The following is a 26355-nucleotide window of genomic DNA, read 5'->3' as shown; positions in this document are numbered from 1 at the left end:
ATAGTGTTTTCGAAAATCACTATTTGCTATAGTAAAATTGACTTTGCTACAGTGAATTACTACAGTAAAAATTGACTTTGCTACAGTAACTTTGCTACAGTAAAACACTATTTCAAAATGAAAATGTATGTATTCTATGTTAACAAATAGCGAGACGATGATTTATAGAAGTAAATGACCAAAACACTCAAATGTATAAGTTATACCTCGAGTGGTATAGTTTATGGATGATTTAAGACTATATTTTGACAAAGGTACGATTCACGAAACGTAAAGTACAAGTTTTCTCAGTATACGATATGACGTTCGAAAAACCGGAACCGGGACATAAGTCAAGTGATGACATACGACTTATCGGAACAAAAATTACAAGTCAACTATGCAAGTGAATTTAATATAATATATAATTAATTATATAAATTATATATTATAAATATAATATAAATAAATATGTCGACAAGAGTTAGGACAAAATCATATGTGAGCTGGAAAAGTTTCCCATGCGATCGCATGAGAATTACACTGCCCAGCCATGCGATCGCATGGCAGTATATATCTGGCCACATCTATAAATTCGAGCGTTTTTCTGATTTCTGATTCATTCACTCTTATCTATCTCTCTCGTATTATATTTATATATATTATTATTATTATTACTATTATTATTATTATTATTATTATTATTATTATTATTATTATTATTATTATTATTAAGATTAATCTTATTATTAATCTTATTATTATTAGTAGTATAATTATTAGTAATATTATTACATAAAATATTACGACGAAATCATGAGCGTGTCACTTTCAAAAATTGGTTTTCAAACGGGATAAAGCTAAGGAAATTATGAGTTATAGCTATGGAGGTTATGGGTAATGTTCATGGGTATTTTTGTGAATCAAACCTCGTGTTTATCATCTCCGATGCGTCTACGTGCTTTCCTGCAATATTGTATATCAATATTAAACAGTGAGTTTCATAAGATCCCTTTTACTCTCTACATTTTTGGGCTGAGAATACATGCAAATGCTTTATTAACCGATATACAATATTTATATGTGTGAGTTTCATTTGCTCCCTTTTTAAATGCTTTTGCAATATATATTTTTGGGCTGAGAATACATGCACTTTGTTTTAAACAATGGACACAAGTACATACTAAATTCTATACTGAGTTTGAACCGAAAATCCCTTAGCTTTGGTAACTAGTAACTGCCGGTTATAAGAACTGGTGGGCGCGAGTAGTAGTATATGGATCCATAGGGCTTGACATCCTCGTCCGGGCTAGAGCACTAGCCTTTTAACGGACGTGTGCTATTTGAGAAGCGTACACGTTGGTTTGCATGTATTATTAAGATGATTATACAAAGGCTACAAAACGTTAAAGTTTAGTTACCAGGGTGCTCAACTTTGTTGAACCGATTGATAAACGTTTCAGATGAAATAACTGAAATCTTGTGATCCACCTTTTATTTAAAACATATTGATAAACATTTTGAATGAAACAACTGAACTTTTGTAATCCACATTGATATACTGATTATGTGTAATATTAAAACTATGAACTCACCAACCTTTGTGTTGACACTTGAAGCATGTTTATTCTCAGGTTTCTAGAAGTCTTCCGCTGTTTGCTTATACGTGATACAAGTTATGTGCATGGAGTCTTACATGACATATTTTTCAAGGAAACGTTGCATTCACCAAATCATCACCATGTATATTATTTTGACTGCATTGTCAACGGAAGTACTGTTGTAAACTATTATTTATGGTGATTGTCTATATGTAGAAATCATCAGATGTCGAAAACCTTTGATTTAAATATTCATTTATGGTGTGCCTTTTCAAAAGAATGCAATGTTTACAAAACGTATCATATAGAGGTCAAATACCTCGCAATGAAATTAATGAATGACATGTTCGTCCATATGGATTTGGAGCGATCGTCACAGTTGGTATCAGAGCGTTGATCCTAGCGAACCAGGTCTTGCATGAATGTGTCTAACTGATAGTTGTTAAGATGCATTAGTAAGTCTGGACTTCGACCGTGTCTGCATGTTAAAAGTTTTGCTTATCATTTCTTGTCGAAAATTACATGTTTATCATTCTTAAGTCTAGACACGTTTTCCTGAATTTATTGCATAAATAGTGTATAGACAAAAATTCATATCTTAGCGTATCTGTTACTATAAACTTTTCCTGACATCTTCCGAAAATTTCTCCGTGATTTATGGAATTTGGTATTATATATACATATGTAAATTATGTATTGAAGAATACCAAACTAAATTCTATAATCTAATTCATATCAAAAATCATCTCCTTAATTATACAAGATGGATCCCGTATCTAGTTCAAATTCCTTAAACTCCGACAGCTATTCCGATATGGATATTCACCTGAATTCCGAAGACAGTGTAATCGGAATGGATCAACCAATCAGCCATCACCTATTCTGGATGAATTGGGGATGGGTTCGTAGCCTACTTAATCAATGGAGACAAGAAGAAGGTGATCCCTTCCATCCACCACATTGCCCTCTTGACGAAGAACCTGAAGCACTTACCGGCGAACCTGTTCGTAATACCATTTTCTCTCTCATTTCCAGAGTATCTAGTCATGATTATATACTATCTCACATTCTAAATCTTATTCGTCCGGTCGTCCGAACCACCGATCATCCCGGTATAATAGAAGAAGTCAACGAGCTTCACGCTCGGGTAGTGGCTTTGGAGAATATGGTGCGAAGGTTACAAACACCAGCAGCAGCACCAGCAGCATAACCAGTACCACCATCATCAACAACAACAGTACCATTACCACCACCAACAACCACATCCGCATCCCACACCTCAATATCACATCTAAAAACTGTACTTCGGATATCAACATCATACGCACCGTAGATACCAAGGAGTGCCAACAACAATAAATGATGAGGTACTGATTCATAACTTCATCGAAGAAATATTCTACGGTGATTATGTAATCTCTAAAATCTTAGAGATTATTTATCCCAGTTCTAACCGTAAATCAGATAAATAGAAGGAAGAATAGAAACCCTGACAAGAATGATGCGTAAGGTACAAGCTAGACTTGTTTTACCAACAGCATCAATAGTACCCTTAGCCTCACCAGCACAGTTAGTGCTGTCAACATCATTATAATCATCAGCACCTCTAACATCACAAGCTCCGCCAGTTCAAGAAAGCACCATGGATATTATTACAAGTCAACAACGCGTATATTTGTATCAACGAGTTATGAAATATTAACTCATTCCCTCTGAAGAATTTATATGTATATCTTATATATATTTTAAAACCATCATAAATCTTTTCGTACTAAGCTATTAAGTATGAATTGAAAAAGGGTAAATACTACTCGGTTAAATTCATATTACTAATATGCTATGATGTACATCCTTCATTAACAACCTAACCTTCGTTAACTACAATCTCTGTTTCAATCCAAAGAATTCCATTTCATAATAAACCAAGTGTATTAATTAATTACATAATTGATTTTACATTTTCAATTTCAATATACTCGAAACTTTTCAGAAAACATCATCTGTGCCTTGTAAGCTTTACAAAAATTCCACGAGCACCAACATCCTTCACCGAGGAATATCAATAAGAATAAATAATGAAGTGTTGACTTCATTAGTGAAAAACTCCGCAAAGATTATGTAATCTTTAATGTTTTAGAGATTAATCATTTCTAAGTCAAGCCAAAAATCAAATGAGCTTAATATGATGTTAACTCATTAAATTCGTATTACATCTGAAGAAATATACATACATATATTTTCATAAAGACTGTAATGAAAATTCTTTTGTACAAAATATTACTTGTGAAATCTTTAACGGGTAGGTAATTCCCGGGAAATATATAAGTTCACAATTAATATGTTATACTGTACATTCTTCAACTTTGATTCAAAAAAATTATTAACTATGTTCACAGCGATATACAATCATTTCCATACAAATTCAATTACATATTCTGATATTGACGGATCAGAATCCAAGTCAAGATTTAACGGGTGACATCATTCTTAGATCTCTACATCTTTCAAAGCTATACTTTGACTTCAAAAATGTGAAAGATCCTTTATCATTGTTATTACTGAAAATAATATTGCAATCCTTTTCAAAGTATCCAGTTTTATCACACTTCCAACCAACTTCGACTTTTCATATTAGCCTTATTGTGACTTTGATATATACGTTCTTGTTACTGGAAAACCTTTCATGTTCCACCACATTAGCAGTAAATTTACCAACAACTCCATTGATCTTTGACCTTTCAAAAAATCCTTATACTCATTGAAACCCTATCATGTACTCATCCACATCTTGTAACAATAATTGCCATACCAACCACCGGGAATTAGCAATTAGTATTTTGAATCTCGCAGCATTTTCTACGACAACAGTTATATATAGATAACATCCAACTTCTAGACTTACATACTTAGAATGTGAAGTTTCTGAAAAATATCCCAAACTATGAACTAGTTCTCTGAAATTGGAAAAATGCTAATGAAGCAGCAAAAACTGTAAACGACCTTAACAGTCAAAATTTTGATGATAAAGAATAGTATGGTGGTGAAGTTGAGAAAAAGAGAAGGTTTGGAACTGAAAAACGGATTGAGTAAAGTATGAAGGAGGCTGTGGACAAATCATAAAGACTAAACCTGCCTTCAAAGAATCCAAATGATTCAGTATATGCTGAAGATATTAACGAATACCTTGCTCATGACTCTAAACCTTCACAGAGAAATATTCTTCACCATCCGTTGATATTAGAAATTCTAAGATATTATCATATCTTTCATTATAAATATCTTCGATATTTCTGAAGATATCTTCATAACTATCATTGTCCGAGATTATTTATCTCTTCACACTATCTGTGTTACATCATAAAAGAAACTATTTTAGTTTCTAAAATCTGAAAAATTCAAAAAAAATGGATGTTTTGAAGTAATGTTGGGAACTGAAGCATGAGTTAGTATAATATAATGACACTTGATCAACGTGATTATATTACAGTAAGTCATGTTGAGTTTCTAATGGAACGTGACAAAGGTTCACAGATCACACCCTCATCATGAACCATGTTACATAACTCTTTTATTCTATTTAACCTCTAAACATATCAAGAAAATATTTTTCTTGATGATTCGGTCTTTTCCAGATATTCTGGTAATTTGACAAATCAAGATCGTGCCATTACGATTACCTTCTTAGAACATTAACTATGTTCATCCAAAACTCCATACCTACGAATTCTGGACCATTACAAGAGATGCCTAATCGCAAGAAGAAGAAACGAAGGGACAAAGCTCCGAAATAGAAATTGGAGTATAAATCGCAGCAAATAGGAGGGAGTATTAACTGTGAATGACAATGATTATAGAAGACAGAAGTAGGGACATTAAAATATAAGGGGAGATATAAAGCCCAATGACAAACCCGAAATTACAAACCGTGTATATCAATGCGTATAGCAATATAAAGACACGGGAGAATGAAAAACACTATAACCCCAAGGTAATGGTAGAAGAAAGTAATTTCCTCTGGTGGTAGATGAAAAAGAAGAATGACAGATATGAAAGTTAGGAGTATATCAAGAATCAGAACTGGATGAAGCATTTCACAATCTTTTGAAAGTATGAAATAAGAAAGAAGATTATAGGAGTGGTGAAAATAAATGAAACGGAATAGCTCAATTTATAGCGAAATATCAGACATAGTAATCGAGGCAGATTACGCATTTAATCAAAGAAAATCCTAATTTCCGCAAATTCTGAAAAATCAAATCTTATTTAAATTATGAAGATTTTCTATTCCTTAAAATCCGGAAATCAATCGTTACTACATCAAGAGATAAGATGCATCTCTATTCTCCATTTCACTTAATTACGATAACTTCTCTCATACGCTTCGAGTAATTGGATTATTTTATCCATATTATTCAAACATAGATAAAACTCTATTATCAACTCATATTCGTCATTAAAATATTTTTATTGTTAGCCATGACGACCTCACTCAAATTTCGGGACGAAATTTCTTTAACGGGTAGGTACTGTGATGACCCGGAAATTTCTGATCAAATTTAAACTTAATCTTTGTATGATTAACATTTCCGACACGATAAGCAAAGTCTGTAATATTGATTCTCAAAATTATTGAACTAATGTTATATATTCAGTTAACCTTTGACTATTGACCAACGATTCATGAACATCTATTTGAAAATAGATATATATATATATATATATATATATATATATATATATATATATATATATATATATATATATATATATATATATAAATTGGAATATTAATTATTCATAAATAACTTGCAATGTGTATTAAAAAACTGATTTATGTATATTAAAAAGATATATACATATATATAATTTCAAGTTATTTAGTAAACGATATTAACATTCGTTTATTGATTCGATTGATATTTAGATAAGTTAACTAAAGCGTTTAAGATGAACCAGTAAAACACTAATTTGCTACAGTATTTTCAAATTGCTACAGTACCCAAAATGCTATAGTGTTTTCGAAAATCACTATTTGCTATAGTAAAATTGACTTTGCTACAGTGAATTACTACAGTAAAAATTGACTTTGCTACAGTAACTTTGCTACAGTAAAACACTATTTCAAAATGAAAATGTATGTATTCTATGTTAACAAATAACGAGACGATGATTTATAGAAGTAAATGACCAAAACACTCAAATGTATAAGTTATACCTCGAGTGGTATAGTTTATGGATGATTTAAGACTATATTTTGACAAAGGTACGATTCACGAAACGTAAAGTACAAGTTTTCTCAGTATACGATAGGACGTTCGAAAAACCGGAACCGGGACATAAGTCAAGTGATGACATACGACTTATCGGAACAAAAATTACAAGTCAACTATGCAAGTGAATTTAATATAATATATAATTAATTATATAAATTATATATTATAAATATAATATAAATAAATATGTCGACAAGAGTTAGGACAAAATCATATGTGAGCTGGAAAAGTTTCCCATGCGATCGCATGAGAATTACACTGCCCAGCCATGCGATCGCATGGCAGTATATATCTGGCCACATCTATAAATTCGAGCGTTTTTCTGATTTCTGATTCATTCACTCTTATCTATCTCTCTCGTATTATATTTATATATTATTATTATTATTATTATTATTATTATTATTATTATTATTATTATTATTATCATTATTATTATTATTATTATTTTTATTATTAAGATTAATCTTATTATTATTAGTAGTATAATTATTAGTAATATTATTACATAAAATATTACGACGAAATCATGAGCGTGTCACTTTCAAAAACTGGTTTTCAAACGGGATAAAGCTAAGAAAATTATGAGTTATAGCTATGGAGGTTATGGGTAATGTTCATGGATATTTTTGTGAATCAAACCTCGTGTTTATCATCTCCGATGCTTCTACGTGCTTTACTGCAATATTGTATATCAATATTAAACAGTGAGTTTCATAAGATCCCTTTTACTCTCTACATTTTTGGGCTGAGAATACATGCAAATGCTTTATTAACCGATATACAATATTTATATGCATGAGTTTCATTTGCTCCCTTTTTAAATGCTTTTGCAATATATATTTTTGGGCCGAGAATACATGCACTTTATTTTAAACAATGGACACAAGTACATACTAAATTCTATACTGAGTTTGAACCGAAAATCCCTTAGCTTTGGTAACTAGTAACTGCCGGTTATAAGAACTGGTGGGCGCGAGTAGTAGTATATGGATCCATAGGGCTTGACATCCCCGTCCGAGCTAGAGCACTAGCCTTTTAACGGACGTGTGCTATTTGAGAAGCGTACACGTTGGTTTGCATGTATTATTAAGATGATTATACAAAGGGTACAAATTATATAAACGTTAAAGTTTAGTTACCAGGGTGCTCAACTTTGTAGAACCGATTGATAAACGTTTCAGATGAAACAACTGAAATCTTGTGATCCACCTTTTATTTAAAACATATTGATAAACATTTTGAATGAAACAACTGAACTTTTGTAATCCACATTGATATACTGATTATGTGTAATATTAAAACTATGAACTCACCAACCTTTGTGTTCAAAAGGTTTATTCTGGCGGAGAAACCCTGACTCCGTGTGACTATGTCACCCATACCGCCCACCCCGCAAGGGCTAAGTAAGCCGTGTAAGACACCTCCCCCTAATACCCAACAGGAAGTTGCAAGCCGAGATTCGAACCTGCACCTCTCAGTATTCAATAAGGCCCTCCTGCGGGCCCAGGGATCATAAGCGACGGGTACCACTGAAGCACTGCTTGACACTTAAAGCATGTTTATTCTCAGGTTTCTAGAAGTCTTCCGCTGTTTGCTTATACGTGATACAAGTTATGTGCATGGAGTCTTACATGACATATTTTTCAAGGAAACGTTGCATTCACCAAATCATCACCATGTATATTATTTTGACTGCATTGTCAACGGAAGTACTGTTGTAAACTATTATTTATGGTGATTGTCTATATGTAGAAATCATCAGATGTCGAAAACCTTTGATTTAAATATTCATTTATGGTGTGCCTTTTCAAAAGAATGCAATGTTTACAAAACGTATCATATAGAGGTCAAATACCTCGCAATAAAATTGATGAATGACATGTTCGTCCATATAGATTTGGAGCGATCGTCACAAATCTTCTAGACGGTTTACATGCCCGTGGGCAGATTATTGGGTAGACATCATTCTCAATCTGGGTGGAAAAGCTTACGCGTGGGTATGGCGGAAGTATTTACTCACGGTAAGCTACACCCGGATAGTCTTTTAGAAAGTAGTTTGTGATATTTGTCAATCCAACCACTTATTCTCATCCCAGACCTTGGTGCCGGTCCGTTTTTATGCATTATTTGATAGTTATGCATAAGTCGTATTAAGAATAAGACTTATTTGATACATATTCAGTATGTGTATCATCAAGTCCCCTTAGTTTGGTGATGCCAGCCGATATGGGTGCATTACCAAACTTAGTATAACTTCAAATTAGAGTTGGTTCCATTCGACAAAACTGAGTGACTCTTGGGTCCTGTCACATCAAAAAACTTTCTGTTTACTCTTACGAGTTTGATTGGGCTTCATAACTGTTTGTTTTTTCTTGTTTTTTCCTTTTTAGGCCCAATAGTTCGGCCCAAATTTATAAATACCTCGTAATCGTGCTAGCTGCTTGTTATTTTTCAAAAGATAACTTTTTGCCTATAGTCACCTTCAACCATTTCCCCCGTATTTTTTGAAATTATGGCTACCAGAAATCAAAACACTGCATCTTTGTTTCGTGATGTTACTCGTGTTCCTAGTACAGTGAATTCGGAGTATCTTGATAGGGTTTTTTACACCTGTCCTCAATTAGCCAAACTAAAGCCGATTATTCCAAATCAGAATCAGCGTGCTCATTCTCCTCCTCCGAACAATCATTTTGCCATATATTTGAAGCCTTTTGAGGTCTCCAATCTTCGTTATCCCCTAACTAAATTTTGTATATTTGTTCTTGACTTTTATGGTGTTAATATTGGGCGTATGCATCCGTACGCGATTTGGTGCATCTCGTTGTTTGAGATGTACTTCAATAGCGTCGGGTTAGCTTTGAATCTAAAAATATTTAGAAGTATCTTTCGACTGACTAAAAACCATAAGGGTTGGTACACGCTTACGGATCAGGTTGAGTTTTTTGGTCAAATGTCCACTTTTGCAGATGACCGAGTAGAGATATTTGTTTTTGAGAGCCGTGCAGATTTTCCAATGAAACATGACGAATCGTTTTTTGTGAGAGAGGTAAAATGATAGTCAGTTTGTTTTTCAGTTCCATATCTTGTTATGTCATATGTCTGCGCGTCCGCAAACGTTTTTACTGTAGACTGTTTTTTTTCTGAAGACATAAAATAAAATAATGTCCTTTTCTGTCTGCAACCTCACAGACTTAGAATTGCGCTTCTAACTGCTGCAGACATGATTAAGTTATTTTACAGACATAAAAACTAACCGTCTTCATTATTCAGCAGACATGATTAACTTACAATTACGTATTACATATAATCAATATCAATATCAATATTCATAATTAATAATCAGTATTATATTATTCGTAATTATAAAAATGAAGATTTGGTACATCAATTGCATACCAATTGTATGATTAAAAAGGTATTTGCTACAATAAGTATATATGCCCAAATTTCCCTGATCTTGAATTAAAATATGCTTACCGTATTTTTATGGTTGCACCAGATTTTCACTATTTCCTTGATTTTAACTCTTTTTCGTGTGTTTTTCTCCGATCTTCGGATCAATAGTGGAGCCACGTTTAGGTTATTGGGGTCAATCGACCCCAATGAACTTTCACTAATAACCACTACTACAAAAACGGAGATTCCAAACCGGTTTTTAAGGCTTTGCAAACCGGTTTAAAGAGGGGGGGGGGGGGGGGGGGGGGGTGGAAGCCTCAAACCGGTTTTAAAACCGATTTGAAAAGCTGGAAATCCAAACCGGTTTTTATAATAAAAGGGGTTTGGAAAGTCCACATTGCAAACCTGTTTTTATTTAAAACCGGTTTGGGTTCTGATTTTTTTTTTTAAAAAAAATGATTTACAGCTAATCTGCATTTTCATCTTTGCTAATTAATCTTCATCGTTCGCTAATCTGCATCTTCATCTTCGCTAATCTTCATCCTTTCCGGTAATCGATCTTCATCCTTCGAATACAAACAACGCCATATACTCAAATCAAAATACACAAATCGAACATGGTTACAAGTAAACAAAATAAAGCAAATAAGCAAAATAAATATATGAATCGAACCTGTTCACAATTGTTAGAAATTTCATCTTCAACTTGTTCATCTTCAACTTGTTTACAGTTATTTATCTTGTGGAACATAAAAAAAATTAGATCGAAGGATGACGATTAAAAACTTACGATGTACACGATGAAGATCGATGAAACTTGAAAGAGATGAGGAAGTTTTAACTTATCGTGTAGAAACAGAGATAGTTCGATCGATCTTTTGATGGTGATGAACGTATAGATCGATAGAGAGATATATGTGTGTGTGGGGGTAAAAATGAAGTGAGTTTGATAAGATGAGTAGCCATCCATATTTTTTGCAGATCTAGATTTTGAATTATTCAAAATTTTGATGTTCCCGCTACCAATTTTGGAAATGCACTTTGCAAACTGGTTTTAGAAAAAAAACAGGTTTGGAAAGTAGACTTTGCAAACATGTTTTCTTAAAAAACCGGTTTGCAAAGTCGAAACCTGTTTTTTTTTAAAAACAGGTTTGCAAAGTCTACTTTCCAAACTTTTTTTTTTTTTTGTAAAAACCGGTTCCCCATTTTTAGATTTTTTAAAACCGGTCTCGTTTCACTTTGCAAACCTGTTTTTAGGGGTTAAAGTAAAAATCGATTTGCATTGGGAGTTTGCATTCTCATTTGTGTAGTAGTGAACATGTGTATTTTTTATAAGGGGAGGTAAAATATATATGCTTTTGTCACGTGATATATATTTTGAGCTTATAGGTCACCTGATTGTTTTTAACTTTGCATTGTATTTTGGTGTTTACATCAAATCAATAGCAATAGTAATATTTTGCTAGGAATATTTTAGAAAGACATGTAAAAAGAAACTTTTTATCTAATTGGAAGATGTTACAGTTTAAATGCCCTTCTAATAAATTTCAAAAGACCTATTTATATAATTCATTTCAAAAAAAGAAAAAGTATTTTGCTGGTCCTATATGCTATCGTTAACACGTTTTAATGTGTTGAACAATTTGATAACCGCATTTTTTTAATATAATAAGTAACCGTTGAGTAAAATACATTATAACGTGTTAACAACAACCCTGATTCCTGACTATCGTTAGCAAAATTCAATAAAAAACAATATTATACTATCTCTAATTGAAGTATAAAGATCAGGAAACTTTATTTATACAGAGTTTTGTCGACTATATATATGGTTGTTTTCTTAGAAAAAGGAGAGACTCAATTATAGACGTTTTGTGACATCAACGATTCAAAAATCTGGCTTCGCCACTGCTTCGGATATCACAAAACTAACACAAATGACACGTTTTCACCATTAAACTCTCGTCATATAATCACAAATGGGAGCGTGAATTATGAACCGATCACTATACGTATTATAGTGGCTGATGGGGAAGAAGATGTTACAATTATGAACCGATCACTATACGTATAATAGTTTGGTTCAGCCCAGCAAGGTAATAAAGCAAGCGGCCTGGTCTAAAACACAAAAGCGTAGTAACCAGGCCCAATAATAACCCAACAGCATTTACTAATGAACACATATGGCCCATGATTAAGCCCAAACCTGTATTTGCATAAGGTGTGGGACAATAAAGGAATTAAAGTTACCTTAAATGGCACGAGTTTCTTCTTAAAACGAAACCATTATATATACAACTTTTAAATGGTTTCATAACATATTGGTGTACAATTGGATTTGTTTTTACCATCAACCCCATGTCTCCAAAGTCTTCAACAATATGTTCTCGGTGTGTGACACTAGTCAAATAATTTTAATAATTAGGTTAATGATGTTGATAGCTTTTATGTGATAAATTAATTAAGTCTATGCGACTATGCAAGATCTCAGTTTCTACATATTATGAACACGGGTCGATGCTATGTACAATATTTAAGTTGATACATATCAGGGGCGGAGCCAGGATTTAAGATCGTTGGGGGCACAAAATTTAGACCACTATATATAGTCATGCACAGTTAATTAACAAGCTATAATTTCTATACTAAGAAGACAACCTTTAAAATTCATTATCTATTTGATTAGGCATATATAATTTTACATACTTTATTCCCGAAAAGCACCTCTCGACCATTGTGGTTGCGATGACAATACTAAAACGAACTTTAATATCTGATTAATGATATAAAATTTGATTTCAATTTCAATCATCAAGGTCGTTATTGAGTTTTTATGCAAGCACATTTATAAAGAAATAGGGGCAAACATTGTATTTATTGGGCTATTAATGTAAATCTGGCCCGAGATTAAAGACTTGCATGTAAATTTTGTTGAAATAAATTGGTGTCACAATTTCTTAATAGAGGTGACATTCAGCATAAAACTTAAATAAAATTCCACCACATAAGAAATTTGAGGTGACACTCCAATTTAACGTAAAATAATTGCACTACACATAAAATTTCAGTGGGGTCACAGGCACCCAGTGTTTACTGAGTGGCTCCGCCCCTGATACATATCTAAGTATCTAACATTGTGTGCTTGTTAGGAACTTATACTATAGTATATAGATGTTGATGTGATATATGAAGCTTCCCTTTTTCGCGTGGACTTGTTTATTCACGTGGTCGTGCTCGTTTTTATTCAAGAAAATCGTGTTTTGATATATGCCTACTTTATATGCCTTGTTTATAAAAGTTTGTTAGAGTATAAAATAGATTTATGATGATGCAACTATTTGTTTATCCCTAGTTAATATCCTGATTGTTTTTGTTCTTCTATAGTGATCAGTCTAGTGACGGAATCAGTAAATTTTTTTAACAGGGGAGAATTTTTTTTAGGGATTATATATCGGGAGGCCACATAAGTTTATCATTTTGTGTTTTTAAGTCACTCATATTTGAAAATGATTTTGCAAGCACCCAAGTTTATCTTTCGTGTTTATAGACACACATATTTGAAAGCGATTTTGTAGGCTATCCAAGTTCGTGTGTTGTTCCATATGTATCATATCTAGCTAAAATCTCATTAGAAAAATGTAAAAAGCAACACAAATAACCATGTTTTTCTTAATTAACGTTAATTATATAACGATTGATTGTTACCAAATACACAAGTATTTGCGGCTTTTATATATTTTCTAAGAGTTTTTAGTCGAATTTGATGTATATGTAACAACATACGAACTTGGATGACTTACGAAATTGCTTTTAAATATTGGTTGCCTACAAACACGAAAAGATAAACTTGGATGACCTACAAAATCGTTTTCGAATATGAATGGCCTGCAAACACAAAACAATAAACATTTGGTGGCTTCACCATATATAATCTTTTTTATTAAAAACGTTCACATTCACTATTTTTTTCCTTCCATTTTTACATGAAAATACAACCTTTTGTATCATGAGCGTTGGGGGCAAAATCTGAAGGCTGTTAAGCAAAATATGAAAACTTTGAGGGTAAAATTAAATTTTAAGCGTGGAAATTTCAAATTCAGTAACGTCGAAATCAAGAAATCTAAATTTTTCACTCTAAAAGTTCAAATCTACTGGAGGCGGGTGCCACCCCTGCCCCTATATATCTTCGCCGACCACATATTTGCTACAAATTCCAACACATGATGAACGTGATAATTTGCTTAAATAGCCTGATGGAAAGCTTTGAACATCACCTTAAAACATGTCAGCATCATAAATTACTCTATCAAATTAAAATTGTTTTGAGAACAATAATAGTTGGAACCTAAATTATTAATCTGATGAGTAGAATAGTTTTAAAAAGTTGACTAAATGTTGCATATGAGTCTGACGTCCAGAATGTATAGTCTGAGTTTAAATAAGCTCAAACTGTGATAGAATTAATAGATGACTTAAGACTCTGACTTGTTTGTTAGAGTTCAGACTCTGATTAAAGTTCATATTCAGTTTCAATATTGAATATTGAAAATCACGATTATATTTGGATTTTGAAGGATGTAATTATAATTGGTTAATGTAACAGTTTTAAACCTAATAAAAGTTAGTTTGAATTAAATAATAGAGTGGATCTTTATCTTTTGAGGATGTATGTCATGGATGATACATGTTAAGTATTTTTTTAGTGTTGGAAGAAACTGTTGAGGTGACCCTGATATGGCAGTTCGGTTTTAGGAAGAAGTACGTTATGATTGATAGTTGTGTATATAGATAAAAACCATAACTATGCAGTCTGAGAAACTAAAATATGCTTATAATGATTTGTCGGCAAATGAATATTATTTAAATAAATTTTAAGTAATGACCTAACTTTTCAACCACCTAAATTCATATATTCCATCATTCCATGGACATCCTGTCTCAAAAACCTTAAAATACTTGGTTCCTACTGTCACCTATTACATTTTTTAATGTCTATTAGGTTTGTTGTGATCTGTTTTGGGAGATCAGAATCTCAACATTATTGATTTTGACCACAAAACTACATACTAAAACGGATCCAAAAATCGATGTCGAACCAAATAAAATATCTCGATTCTCGTCTAGTCCCCACTCGTCTCAATTCAATTACAATCACAATTCAATTACAATCACATACTAAAACGGATCCAAAAATCGATGTCGAACCAAATAAAATATCTCGTACACCACTAAAATTTACTGTATGAAGCATTAGTAATTTAGTACCTTGAAGGCTTGAATTATTGTATTACAGTGAGCAGAAGCTATACACTGTGTAGTTTGTACAGAGGTAAACTTTTTGCACCCAAAATGGGCCTGCAAGAAATATTTGATCTACCCTACCAATTACTACTAATAATTTATTATATGATGACATTTGATCACATCTGTCTAAATCACTACTTTAATATTTAACCAAAAACTGTAACCACATGATTCACATTCTCTTGAAGTTTTCCAACAATAAACCCAACATAAATTATTGTGGAAATTAGTTCAACAAACCTTCAAATCATTAAAAATGCTTTTCAAACTAAAAGGCTGGCCTTTCAAAAGGTTACATTACATGCATTTTAGTACATTAACATGCTTTTATAAGAAATTATTTCAAACCACTACACAAATTATTTTTTTAATCATTTACATACGACAGAGGCAACATACATTATACACTATCTTTTATTTTATTATAGAATAGAAAGAATAACAACTTGAAATTGTAATTTCAGAGAGACCAACATGATACACAAATTTATACATGTACTATTTGAATAATATTTATTCAAAGCTTTTTATATTCATTCAAACATTCCTATACCAAAAACCCAATATTCAGATTTTTGGGTACTTTTCGATACTTAGATTGAATCGAAAAATATAAAAAAGAACCAATAAATGAAGCATTTTTTCATAACTACTTTGCCTTACTTCAATATAACTTGAAGAATGATGATATCTTCCTATATACATATGTAACAAGGATCACATTTACACGAGAACTACGATTCTTCTAGCAACTTTGCTGCCAAATTCTCTTGACTTCGCGACACCTCTAAATCCTTCAATACATTGTCACATAATTGTCTGTATACACCACATTCACCACTAATTTTTCTTAATTCAACTACATACAATGACTTGTTTATTTCAAACACCTGCAAGATAAAAAAAATGTAACATTTTTATCAGAAACAAGCAACGCGTATAATAAGGTTTAGTATTATAAGTTTTGAGTGACTTACTTCTGCTATAACAGATAAATTACATGACTTCCTTTGCCCTTTGTGATCTTGTAACATCTTCAACTAAAAAGCAAGAAACATAGTTTTAGCAAATTTGATACACTCGGAATCTAGTTTCTTGTTTATGTTTTCTTTTAAGATTTTTCTAACGACATCCCTAAGGTCTGTCGTTAACACGCATTAAATAATTGTACATACAAGTTATTTATTGCTTTCAAATGGCATTTATCAAATTGTACAATACTTTAAAGCGTGTTAAGAACAACTTTTAGGACAGCCGTTAGAAAATGCTTTTCTAAATGACAAATATTTACTCACCTTTCCGTTTTTCTTTTGAACTCCAAATCCCATTTGCGACGCTGTATCCTCGATTCTTTCGAGCAATTTTCTTGGAGAACAAGTAGACGTAAATCTCACCTCTCTCTGAAACGTCTTCTTTCTCAAAGAAACCAGAAAGATCCAAGGAAGATGACATCCCAATGAGTTCAAAAGCGTTAATATGCGTAGGTGAAACAGGACCTGTTTCTGAATCCATTGGCTACACCAATCAAAACAACAATCAAAATTCTGCATTTACAAGATTTGTTACAAAAGAGACGAATTAACGTTCAATTTCTTACCGTTTCGTGTAATGACAATACATCCTCATGTATAAGCACATCATCATCCTCTTCATCATTGGTTATTGCAGGAGTATAATCTTGTTTAAACCATTCATCTACTTTAATTTCCGCCATTGTTATTCTTGTTTTAGGGTTAGGATCAAGAATTCTTTTTATCAAATTCTTTGCTCCTGACGGTAACCATTTAGGCATTTGCACATCTCCTTTGAAAATCTATAAATACACGAAACAAATCACTTTAGAAACGACTTTTACAATATCCAACTCAAGAAAAAGCTCCCAACTTTAATCTTTAAACACACCTTTTGATAGAGAACTGCAAGGTTTCGATCATCAAATGGCAAATAACCCGTAAGAATAACATATAAAATGACCCCACATGACCATGTATCTGATGTAGCGCCATCGTACCCTCTGTTATTCAAAACCTCAGGAGCAACATAATTAGGGCTCCCGCAAGTTGTATGCAATAGCCCGTCATCCTAAAACATCGTAAACATAATAATCCCAATTATTATCAAATTTATAAGCAGCATACACTTTGATGTACAAATCATTATGTTAACATACCCTTAAATGTTGAGGCAGGGCACTAAGACCAAAATCAGATATTTTAATTCTTCCTTTAGAATCCACAAGAACGTTTTCTAGCTTGAGATCACGGTGATAAACGCCTTTATCGTGACAATAACTGACTCCATCGATCAACTGTTGGAACAATTTTCTACCTTCCGATTCGGGTAATTTACCTTTTGATGACTGAACAAAAGGTTCAACAAGCAAAATAAGATTTCTTTTGTCATTGTAAATCTTTATTACGTAACACAAAAGATAGCGTGTCAATTAATTATTGCTTACAATTGTTTCAAATAATTCACCTCCGTTGACGTATTCAAGTATCATGTAAATCTTGGTTTTGCTTGCCAAAACCTGCATTAGAAAAGTATTTTATCACCTCATATTATCTTAGAATTTAAAGAATTCAAATTAAAAATTAGAATTCACATGTCTAAAATTAGAATTCACATGTCTTTCAGTACATCCAATTTGACAAATCTTAATTGTTAAACTAAAATTAAAGTTAGGTTTAAGTGTTTATGACCCAAATATCATGAGCTACTTGAATTTTTTTATTTTATTTCTATGGAAAGGGATGTTTAGTTTCATATTTAAACACAAAAAAACAACTAATTCAACTTTTTTATTGTTCTAAGTTCTGACCCACCACATCCAATTTGGATCTTTCCTATCTGTATCCACAAATTTTACTTTCACTTGAAAATTCTTGATAAGCAAATCCAAGAATGTTTCTTCTTGTAATCAAATTATAAACAACTTAATTGTATATAAAAATCAGATTTTTAATCAGATTTATACCTCATGTAATCTAACAACATTAGGATGTTTAAGGATCTTCAATGTGGCGATTTCCCTCTTTATCTGCAGCAAGTCAATTCAATCAAATCAATAAAGTTAATTCACAAATCAACCAGTGTCCCAAATTTAGAATCTTGGAAGTTGAATTCAACAAAGTTTGAAACTTAATAAAAAACCCAGATTGAGGTTACCCAAATAATCAGTCAATATAAACACAAAAAACAAATAACAATTGATGCTGATATCAATAAAGTTTGAAACTTCATCAAAATAAGATCAAATTTATACCAACGAACACAAATCAAACACATACAAACAACAAATTGATCTTTAATCCATCAAAGTTTGAATCTTTATCAAAAACCCGGATCAAATTCATCCCAGGAACGCAAATACAACACATGCAAACAAAAATCACCCGAATTAAAAGACCCAAATCAAAATCAACATAAATTGAACACATGCAAGCAACAGAATCAGTACATTACAACATACCCAAATGAAAATGATTTAAGATAAACATCATGAAGCAATAAAAAATCAAACCTGATCAGAGGAATTAAGGTTCTTGATCCGGGTTTTTTCAAGAATTTTGACAGCAAAAGGATGACCAGTTTGTACGTCTATGGCGTATTTAACTTTACCAAAATTGCCCTCACCGAGTGTCTTTCCGATCTCGTATTTCCCTAATTGTAGTTGCATTCCCTCTTCGCCACTTCTCTTTTTTCTCCCAACCAAAACCATTTGATTCAAAAACGGTTATAAGAAAAAAGAATATAGTTCTTTGTATATATATATATATTTTCAATCTATATATATCTATGTATTTACAATTATATAACTAGTTATATTTATATTTATATTTATATTTATATTTATATTTATATTTATATTTATAGTTATAGTTATAACTATAAAGGATAAATGAGAGACAAACTTTTGGGCTCTCAATTTATGAAGAGAGAAAAGAATGAAAAGTATATGTATTTACAGAATGCTTGGAGGGTACATATATACATACGCCAGATATTATGGGATTTCACAATTTTTAAGGATAAAAAATATTTATTAATTTATGTGCTTCCGTAATATGTACAGTAATTAAAATATGATAATCTCTACATCTTACAAACCATGAAATCAAATCTGACGTGTCAGGATGTCAGATAATTAGCGCCACATAATCCACATGTTAATCAGCTTTTTAATCAAGCTTAATTAAGTTAATTACGACAAAATTACACGTGGACGTTTTATACTGCAGATTAAACATAAACCAATGAAACCCACACAAAAAAAAACCCACCGGTCCCCATCTCTCTCGCTCATTTCTCTTGAAAAAAATCCTAAATTCAAACCGTCGATGATGGCCGGTAGACAACGTATGACAGTCCGCCTGTATCCCTAAATTATCCATCATAACTTTTTACACAAAACGGTGCCAATTATATAAAATATACCCAATTTTTCCCACCCGCAAGTTTATCCAGTGACTAAATCAGTTGGCGAACGACGAACATTCATACCGATCATTCAGAAAATCAGAATTGTTACCATTATTGATTGAAGCCGCTTGAAGGTTTTCCTCTTAATCAGATAGCTTTAAAGATCTAATTTTTTAAATATCTGCAGGATTCAAATTTGATAGTTTGTAACCGTCATTCCAGGTATGTGATTAGGGGTAATAAACTATTTGTAAATAAACCCCTAAAAAGGAAAAGTGGTAGTATGTATGCTACCAATTTTAGATTGATCAAAAGATTTTATTATCAGCAAAAAAATAGTAGCAGTTGTAGATTATCAAAAGACACTCAAAATGAAACTGAAAGATGCTGCTACTTCCTCTTGGTCTCTGTATATTTTTTATAATTATAAGGTATCTTTGGACTTTTACGAAAGCTTTTTATTTATTTATCATTTAGGAACTTAAAGACTTTCAAGTGTTTAGTATATTTTGCTTTGAATATCGAAGGACGATATCAATTGCAGGGTTTTAAACTTAACAGGAAAAAAATGATGCTGCCTTTTTAGAATTTTAAATCTATAAATCGAGTAGATGACACTGAATTTTCTTATTCAGATATCAAAGTAAACTTTTGGAGTTCTTTTGATTCATTGAACACCCTATCTAATTTATTTTTGTAGCTTGATATTGAATGGATCGGCTATCCATTGTCATCCCTATGCGTAACTAACATTCACAGTTGTAATTTTCTAATTTTATTACTCTGTATATATTTAGCTGTTATATGAAGGTATTGTATCGTATGATAAAAAGACCCGAAAACCAGAAGTTGCAATTTCTCCTTAGGTCCCACTTGAAATAGCAGATAAAGCCTGTAGCAATTGAAGTTTAAAAAGTCTCCTAGGATGGTCCACAAGTCATGCGACGTAGTATTAAGGAGGAGGCGTTATTGGTTCACACCTCTAATTTGGTGAGTTGGTGTATCCCTTTGCGTTTTAGTAAGCATAATTCCTTTTGCAATATTGATGTATTTCTTTACATGAAAGTATGATATGATGATAGATGTGATTCATGAAAGACGGGTTATTATAAGAATATTAGAATTTATATTCTGATGCACCTCTACCTGTTTGTCTTTTGGTGCACCTTTACCTAATGATTACTCATGTTAAGACATGAAGAACTAGATAGATATACTATTAGATATGAAGTATTAGTTTAACATATTTACTAAAGCTTTGTGTCTAGGGGTGTCAAAAGTATTAGTTTAAAATCTATCTTTATTATTGATTGGATTATTTCTTACAAAATCATATTTTTTCGGTTGACCAGGAGCTGGATTCATGCCGCATATACTTTGATGTGAAATCTGGAAAGGTCCGTTTATGATCCTTCTTTGTTTTTTAATAATTCATCTTAAATAAATCTGGATAATGTATTGATGTTCCATATGGTATTGATAGTATTGTTGTTTCTCATAAGTGTTGCTTGGTTTAGGCTCAATTCATGTTAGCTTCAGTAATTCTTTACTTTTTACCTATCCTCAAGATGTGTTATTAATGTATTGTTGGGTTAAAGTTGAATCACTGATTATATTCTTATACTATTTATTTAAGATTAAGATTTTCATGCTTGATTCATTAAATGGAACAACCTGCTTGAACTATGCTACTGATTATGTGGAAATAATTCTTAATGCTACCCGGATCTCTCAAGTTGACGCTACTCGGTAAGTTTGTTTAAAAAGTTATTGAATTCAATCATTTAAAACATGAACTAATTCTTAAGATGGAGAGCATTATGTTGTTTATTTCATGTTTCAATGGTGCTAAAGTAATTATTAAGTTCAAAATGACTGAGGTAGCTGCGATTTCAGTGCCCTCAACTGCTACTGACAGGTAAATGTTGGTTGACATGTTGAGTATATAAGTTTCAAAAGGTTGCAATTTTTTTTTTTTCAATTTTCCTTGAGGTCTACTCAATTTTGTATCAATTCATATTTTAGTATGTCTATGAATCTATCTTTATATAGGTGCATATAACTTTCATTACAAATGCTTTACTCTATATTAGTATTAACCTCATAATGAGTTGTGTAAAAAATAATTCATAGAATAATGCAGGAACATTTAGCTTAAATGTAAAGATTTTTAATTTGTTTGTGCTTGCTAGAGTTACAATGTAGGTTGTAACTAACAATGTACTTGGTTGGCATACAATGAAATACAATTTGAATTATGTTACGGTATATGAGTATAAATGGTTGTCGATGTGTGTGTGCATAAAAAAGGTGGATTGTTTCAATACTTTAGACATACATGGGTTACAAATTGCTACATCATGAATGTCAGAAACTGAGTGTAGCACTTCAGTCAGTCTCGATCAAGGGGTACGCGTAACTAGAACTTTTATTGTATTGGCAGCCATGGCGGATTTCTTCAGATCTTCTTTTGTCCTGAACCTATATTCCAGATCTGAGCCTAATTATTTTGTTTAACCATATTGAAGTTAGTGTTACTATTCATTTAGAGTGGGTTGTGTAATTATCTAAAGATAATTAGTGTGGATTGGTGAGTATTTTGGAACTTTTTTAGTAGTTTTTGGGTATGGCTTTGACTTTCTATAGTCAAAAGGTAGGCTCTTGGGCTATGATGCAGGTTTGAAGACGAAATATGGTAATATCATGTCCATGGATATGAATATATATGGTAAATTATGTGATAAAGGTTACATCAGAGAAGTTTGGATCTACCCATCTTATTGTTACTACTATGAAAATGTCCACAAGCCTCAATTTTTTAGTTATGTTGAAATGTTTACTTTTAAAGTCAATGGATTATGGATTTGGAAGCATCAAGCTTGGTTTAAGAGATGGAAATAGAGTAAGTTCTCTTAACAACCATTTTCAACTTATGTAAAACATAGATTACTCTGGTATATGTTTATTTCTTTTGTCATGAGTCATCTTATATTGGCTGTAAGAGATGGTTTAGAAAGCCTAACACTAAAGACAAGATGGAGGATTTGGCAATGGATATTGATACCCTCCTAGCTCGATCTTTCGGAGCTGTTTTAAGGTGATATTTGTATCTACTGATGTTTGTATCGAAATAACATAGAACAGTTTTACATTAAGCCTAATGTTTACCATTTATACATTACAACCCATTTGGCATATTTGTTGGTTAAACAACATATTTGTCGCGGGTTCTATACCCGCGGGTGGAGTAGTGACTTCCTTCTAATCTAGAGTTCGAGGAACGATTGTCTACACTTTACCTCCCCCATACCCTACATTCGTGAATCGTGGGATTGGGTATTGTTGTTGTTGTTGTTGTTGTTGTTGTTGTTGTTGTTGTTGTTGTTGTTGTTGTTGTATACATTACAACCCATTTGGCACATTAACTGCTATTTGCAAATGTGTCTGAATTTTGGGTCTATAAATTTTGTTCGTATGCTATATATATATATATATATATATATATATATATATATATATATATATATATATATATATATATATATATATATATATATATATATATATATATATATATATATATATATATTATATGTTCAATGCATTATGGTATTCAGGGTTTATAAAAGTTTTAATAGACCTGGTTGAATTCAACTTTACTGCTGATAGAAAGACAACCCATCGCAGATTCTAAGTGGGTTAAGATTGTCACCTATATACAATTTGTAAATAAATACATGCCACTGATATCGTATAGGACCTTTCAATGTTGAATAAACTGAGATTGACTTGATGCAGTTTCAAGAAGAGAGTTACGAAGATGCCAATATTGGTGTAAATGGTGAGAAGCTCCAAAAATGCCGAAACCTCAGCCATATGGTGCAGAACATGATGTAAGGTATGAAATTCCAGATTGGTATCATCTATTAAGCTTTGTCAGTTTCACGGTATGTATGATGCATTTTTTATTTTTTTTATTTTAATTTTAGTTTTATTTTTATTTTTTTATTGAAGAAGTAGTTGAAAACTGTGTTAATAGCGTATAGGATATGTTTTAGAGGATCTTTACGTGATTTAAATTTTTTATTTCATCAATCTACTTATGTTTTCAGTGTGTTGCAACAGTGTTGGTTTGATCAGCTGAGTTGATAGGCACAAAATGTTATCATCTCCAGGTTTTTTTTATTTAACTTCATTTTTGTTATTCTGCAAGTGCTAGAAATAGTTACTGATTGTGAATCTGTAATAGAGTTATAGATTGTAACTACTATGTACATATGAGGTAGTGTTATTATAACAAAATCTTATGAATTTCAGGATAATACTCTGTGATTTACTTCGTTATTGGACAACATAGGTTGCAAATCATTTGAAATAAGAGTATTGAGCCCATGATCTACTTATATATTTTAAACACTCATATGTTGTAAGTACATATAGTACAATTATATCATTATGTTGATTTGCATGATCAATACGGTATGATGTGTAAAATGGTAGGTCTGCCTCTTTGAATTTGTTTGTTGCTTCTAAATTAGAGGTGAATGTGTATACGGTTTGACGTGTATATGGGACAACTCGGTCCTGCAATATGGTTGTTATTTATGTCGTTTACTAATTTAATTTCATCCTTATAATGCAGAACCAAGCACATAAATGTTAGTAAATCCTATATTACACGAGATCAAGAAGATACTACAACGGAATAGTAGTACATTCAACAATTACACTTCTATGATGTACCCATCTATATTTGCTTTGGTGCATATATATGTGCTTATGCATAACTGGTTTATATATGCAATTGTGTATACATAAATAGGTATATAGATAGCGATATGTTAAATGCTATCTATGAATATGTTGTTATTGCCTATGCTATTAAGATGGTGATTTATAGAAAATGGGTTAAAATTCAATCTACATGCACTACAAAGTTACCATGAGATACGTAGCATCATATATGACACACATATTCACGAGTTTGTGAAAACGTAGTTTTACGACTTCCTTTCAACGGACAGGCTTATAAAAGTGTTAACACACATAGACTAACTTTTAATGTTAGTTTTAGGGTTATAAATTTGTAAACAATGAAGAAAGAAATCTGGACCAGTAGTTTGAAAATGCAGTATTCAAGATTGGAAAAACAATTGTTTACTTACATCAACTAAAACAATTGTTTACTTACATCAACTAAAACAATTGTTTGTTGCATTCAAAGCGTATTGTCTCATAGCATTTATAAAACTTATTGTTACCATGTTTTTTGTTTCAGGACGAATGCTATAAAAAATGAAGCTTTTTGTTACTGTACATGTATCATACAACTATACATCCTAATACAATTTTAAATACTATTTTATAGAGCTGTCGTGCAACGCACGGGCTCTTAAAATCTAGTGATATAATATAATATATAATATAATATAATATAAATATCATATATATCATCATATAAATATAATAATAATAAAATAATATTAATTTTTAATTATTAATAATAATATAATAATTGTAGATGTAGATTGTAGATTTATATAATCGAATAGAAAATACGAATATGGAATATATTGTCTTTATGGTGTCGGGGTTAATTTCGATGAAGTTACTCGGGTAGCCAATCACATTGAGTGCCAAGTAGGCAAATTTCCTTTCGTGTATTTAGGGTTGCCAATAGGGAATAAAATGAAAAAAGTGAAGGATTGGAACTCGGTTATCGAGAAATTCAAAGCTAGACTCTCGAGTTGGAAAATGAGTTCGCTATCTTTCGGAGGAAGATTAGTCCTAATTAAGTCGGTGCTCAATAGCCTCCCGTTGTACTACTTCTCGCTATTTCGTGCTCCTTCGAGTGTAATCAAAATTCTTGAGAGTGTGAGGCGAGTGTTCTTTTGTTTTTTTAGACCCGATTTTTAGAGACCCGGTCTTTCATTTACTTAATCATAATCTTTATTGAACTCAATGACTTGAATGCAACATCTTTTGAAATATGCCATGAATGACTCCAAGTAATATCTTTAAAATGAGCAAATGCACAGCGGAAGATTTCTTTAACACCTGAGAATAAACATGCTTTCAAGTGTCAACCAAAAGGTTGGTGAGTTTATTAGTTTATCATAAACAATCATTTTCATCATTTTAATAGACCACAAGATTTACATTTCCATTTCTCATAAATATCAACTCATATCAGGCATTTCGCACTGCATAGAGATAAAAATCATTCATATGGATTGAACACCTGGTAATCGACATTCACAAGATGCATATAGAATATCCCCATCATTCCGGGACATCCTTCGGACATGATAAATTTCAAAGTACTAAAGCATCCGCAACCATGGATGGGGCTTGTTGGGCCCGAAAGATCTATCTTT

The 26355-nt window shown here is 31.9% G+C and overlaps 1 protein-coding gene and 1 long non-coding RNA gene across 2 annotated transcripts; one reads left to right on the top strand and one right to left on the bottom strand.

Annotated features, from left to right (window-relative positions):
• Positions 1–16057: 16057 nt before the first annotated feature.
• On the bottom strand, positions 16058–19396 carry LOC139850698 (CBL-interacting serine/threonine-protein kinase 1-like). The gene is given in 10 exon segments (XM_071840254.1): positions 16058–16446; positions 16534–16596; positions 16852–16951; positions 16953–17071; positions 17154–17369; positions 17459–17638; positions 17727–17915; positions 18015–18086; positions 18534–18596; positions 19080–19396. Coding segments are annotated over 10 exon segments (1356 nt in total). The 5' UTR covers positions 19278–19396; the 3' UTR covers positions 16058–16290.
• Positions 19397–19852: 456 nt separating this feature from the next.
• LOC139847327 (uncharacterized) lies at positions 19853–24836 on the top strand. The gene is made up of 3 exons (XR_011759442.1): positions 19853–20968; positions 21331–23075; positions 23777–24836. It is a non-coding gene; the product is annotated as an uncharacterized lncRNA (long non-coding RNA).
• Positions 24837–26355: the final 1519 nt, after the last annotated feature.

The sequence above is a fragment of the Rutidosis leptorrhynchoides genome, chromosome 5 (assembly GCF_046630445.1).
Source record: "Rutidosis leptorrhynchoides isolate AG116_Rl617_1_P2 chromosome 5, CSIRO_AGI_Rlap_v1, whole genome shotgun sequence".
Taxonomy (NCBI): domain Eukaryota; kingdom Viridiplantae; phylum Streptophyta; class Magnoliopsida; order Asterales; family Asteraceae; genus Rutidosis; species Rutidosis leptorrhynchoides.
This window is presented reverse-complemented; position numbering and strand designations above follow the sequence as displayed.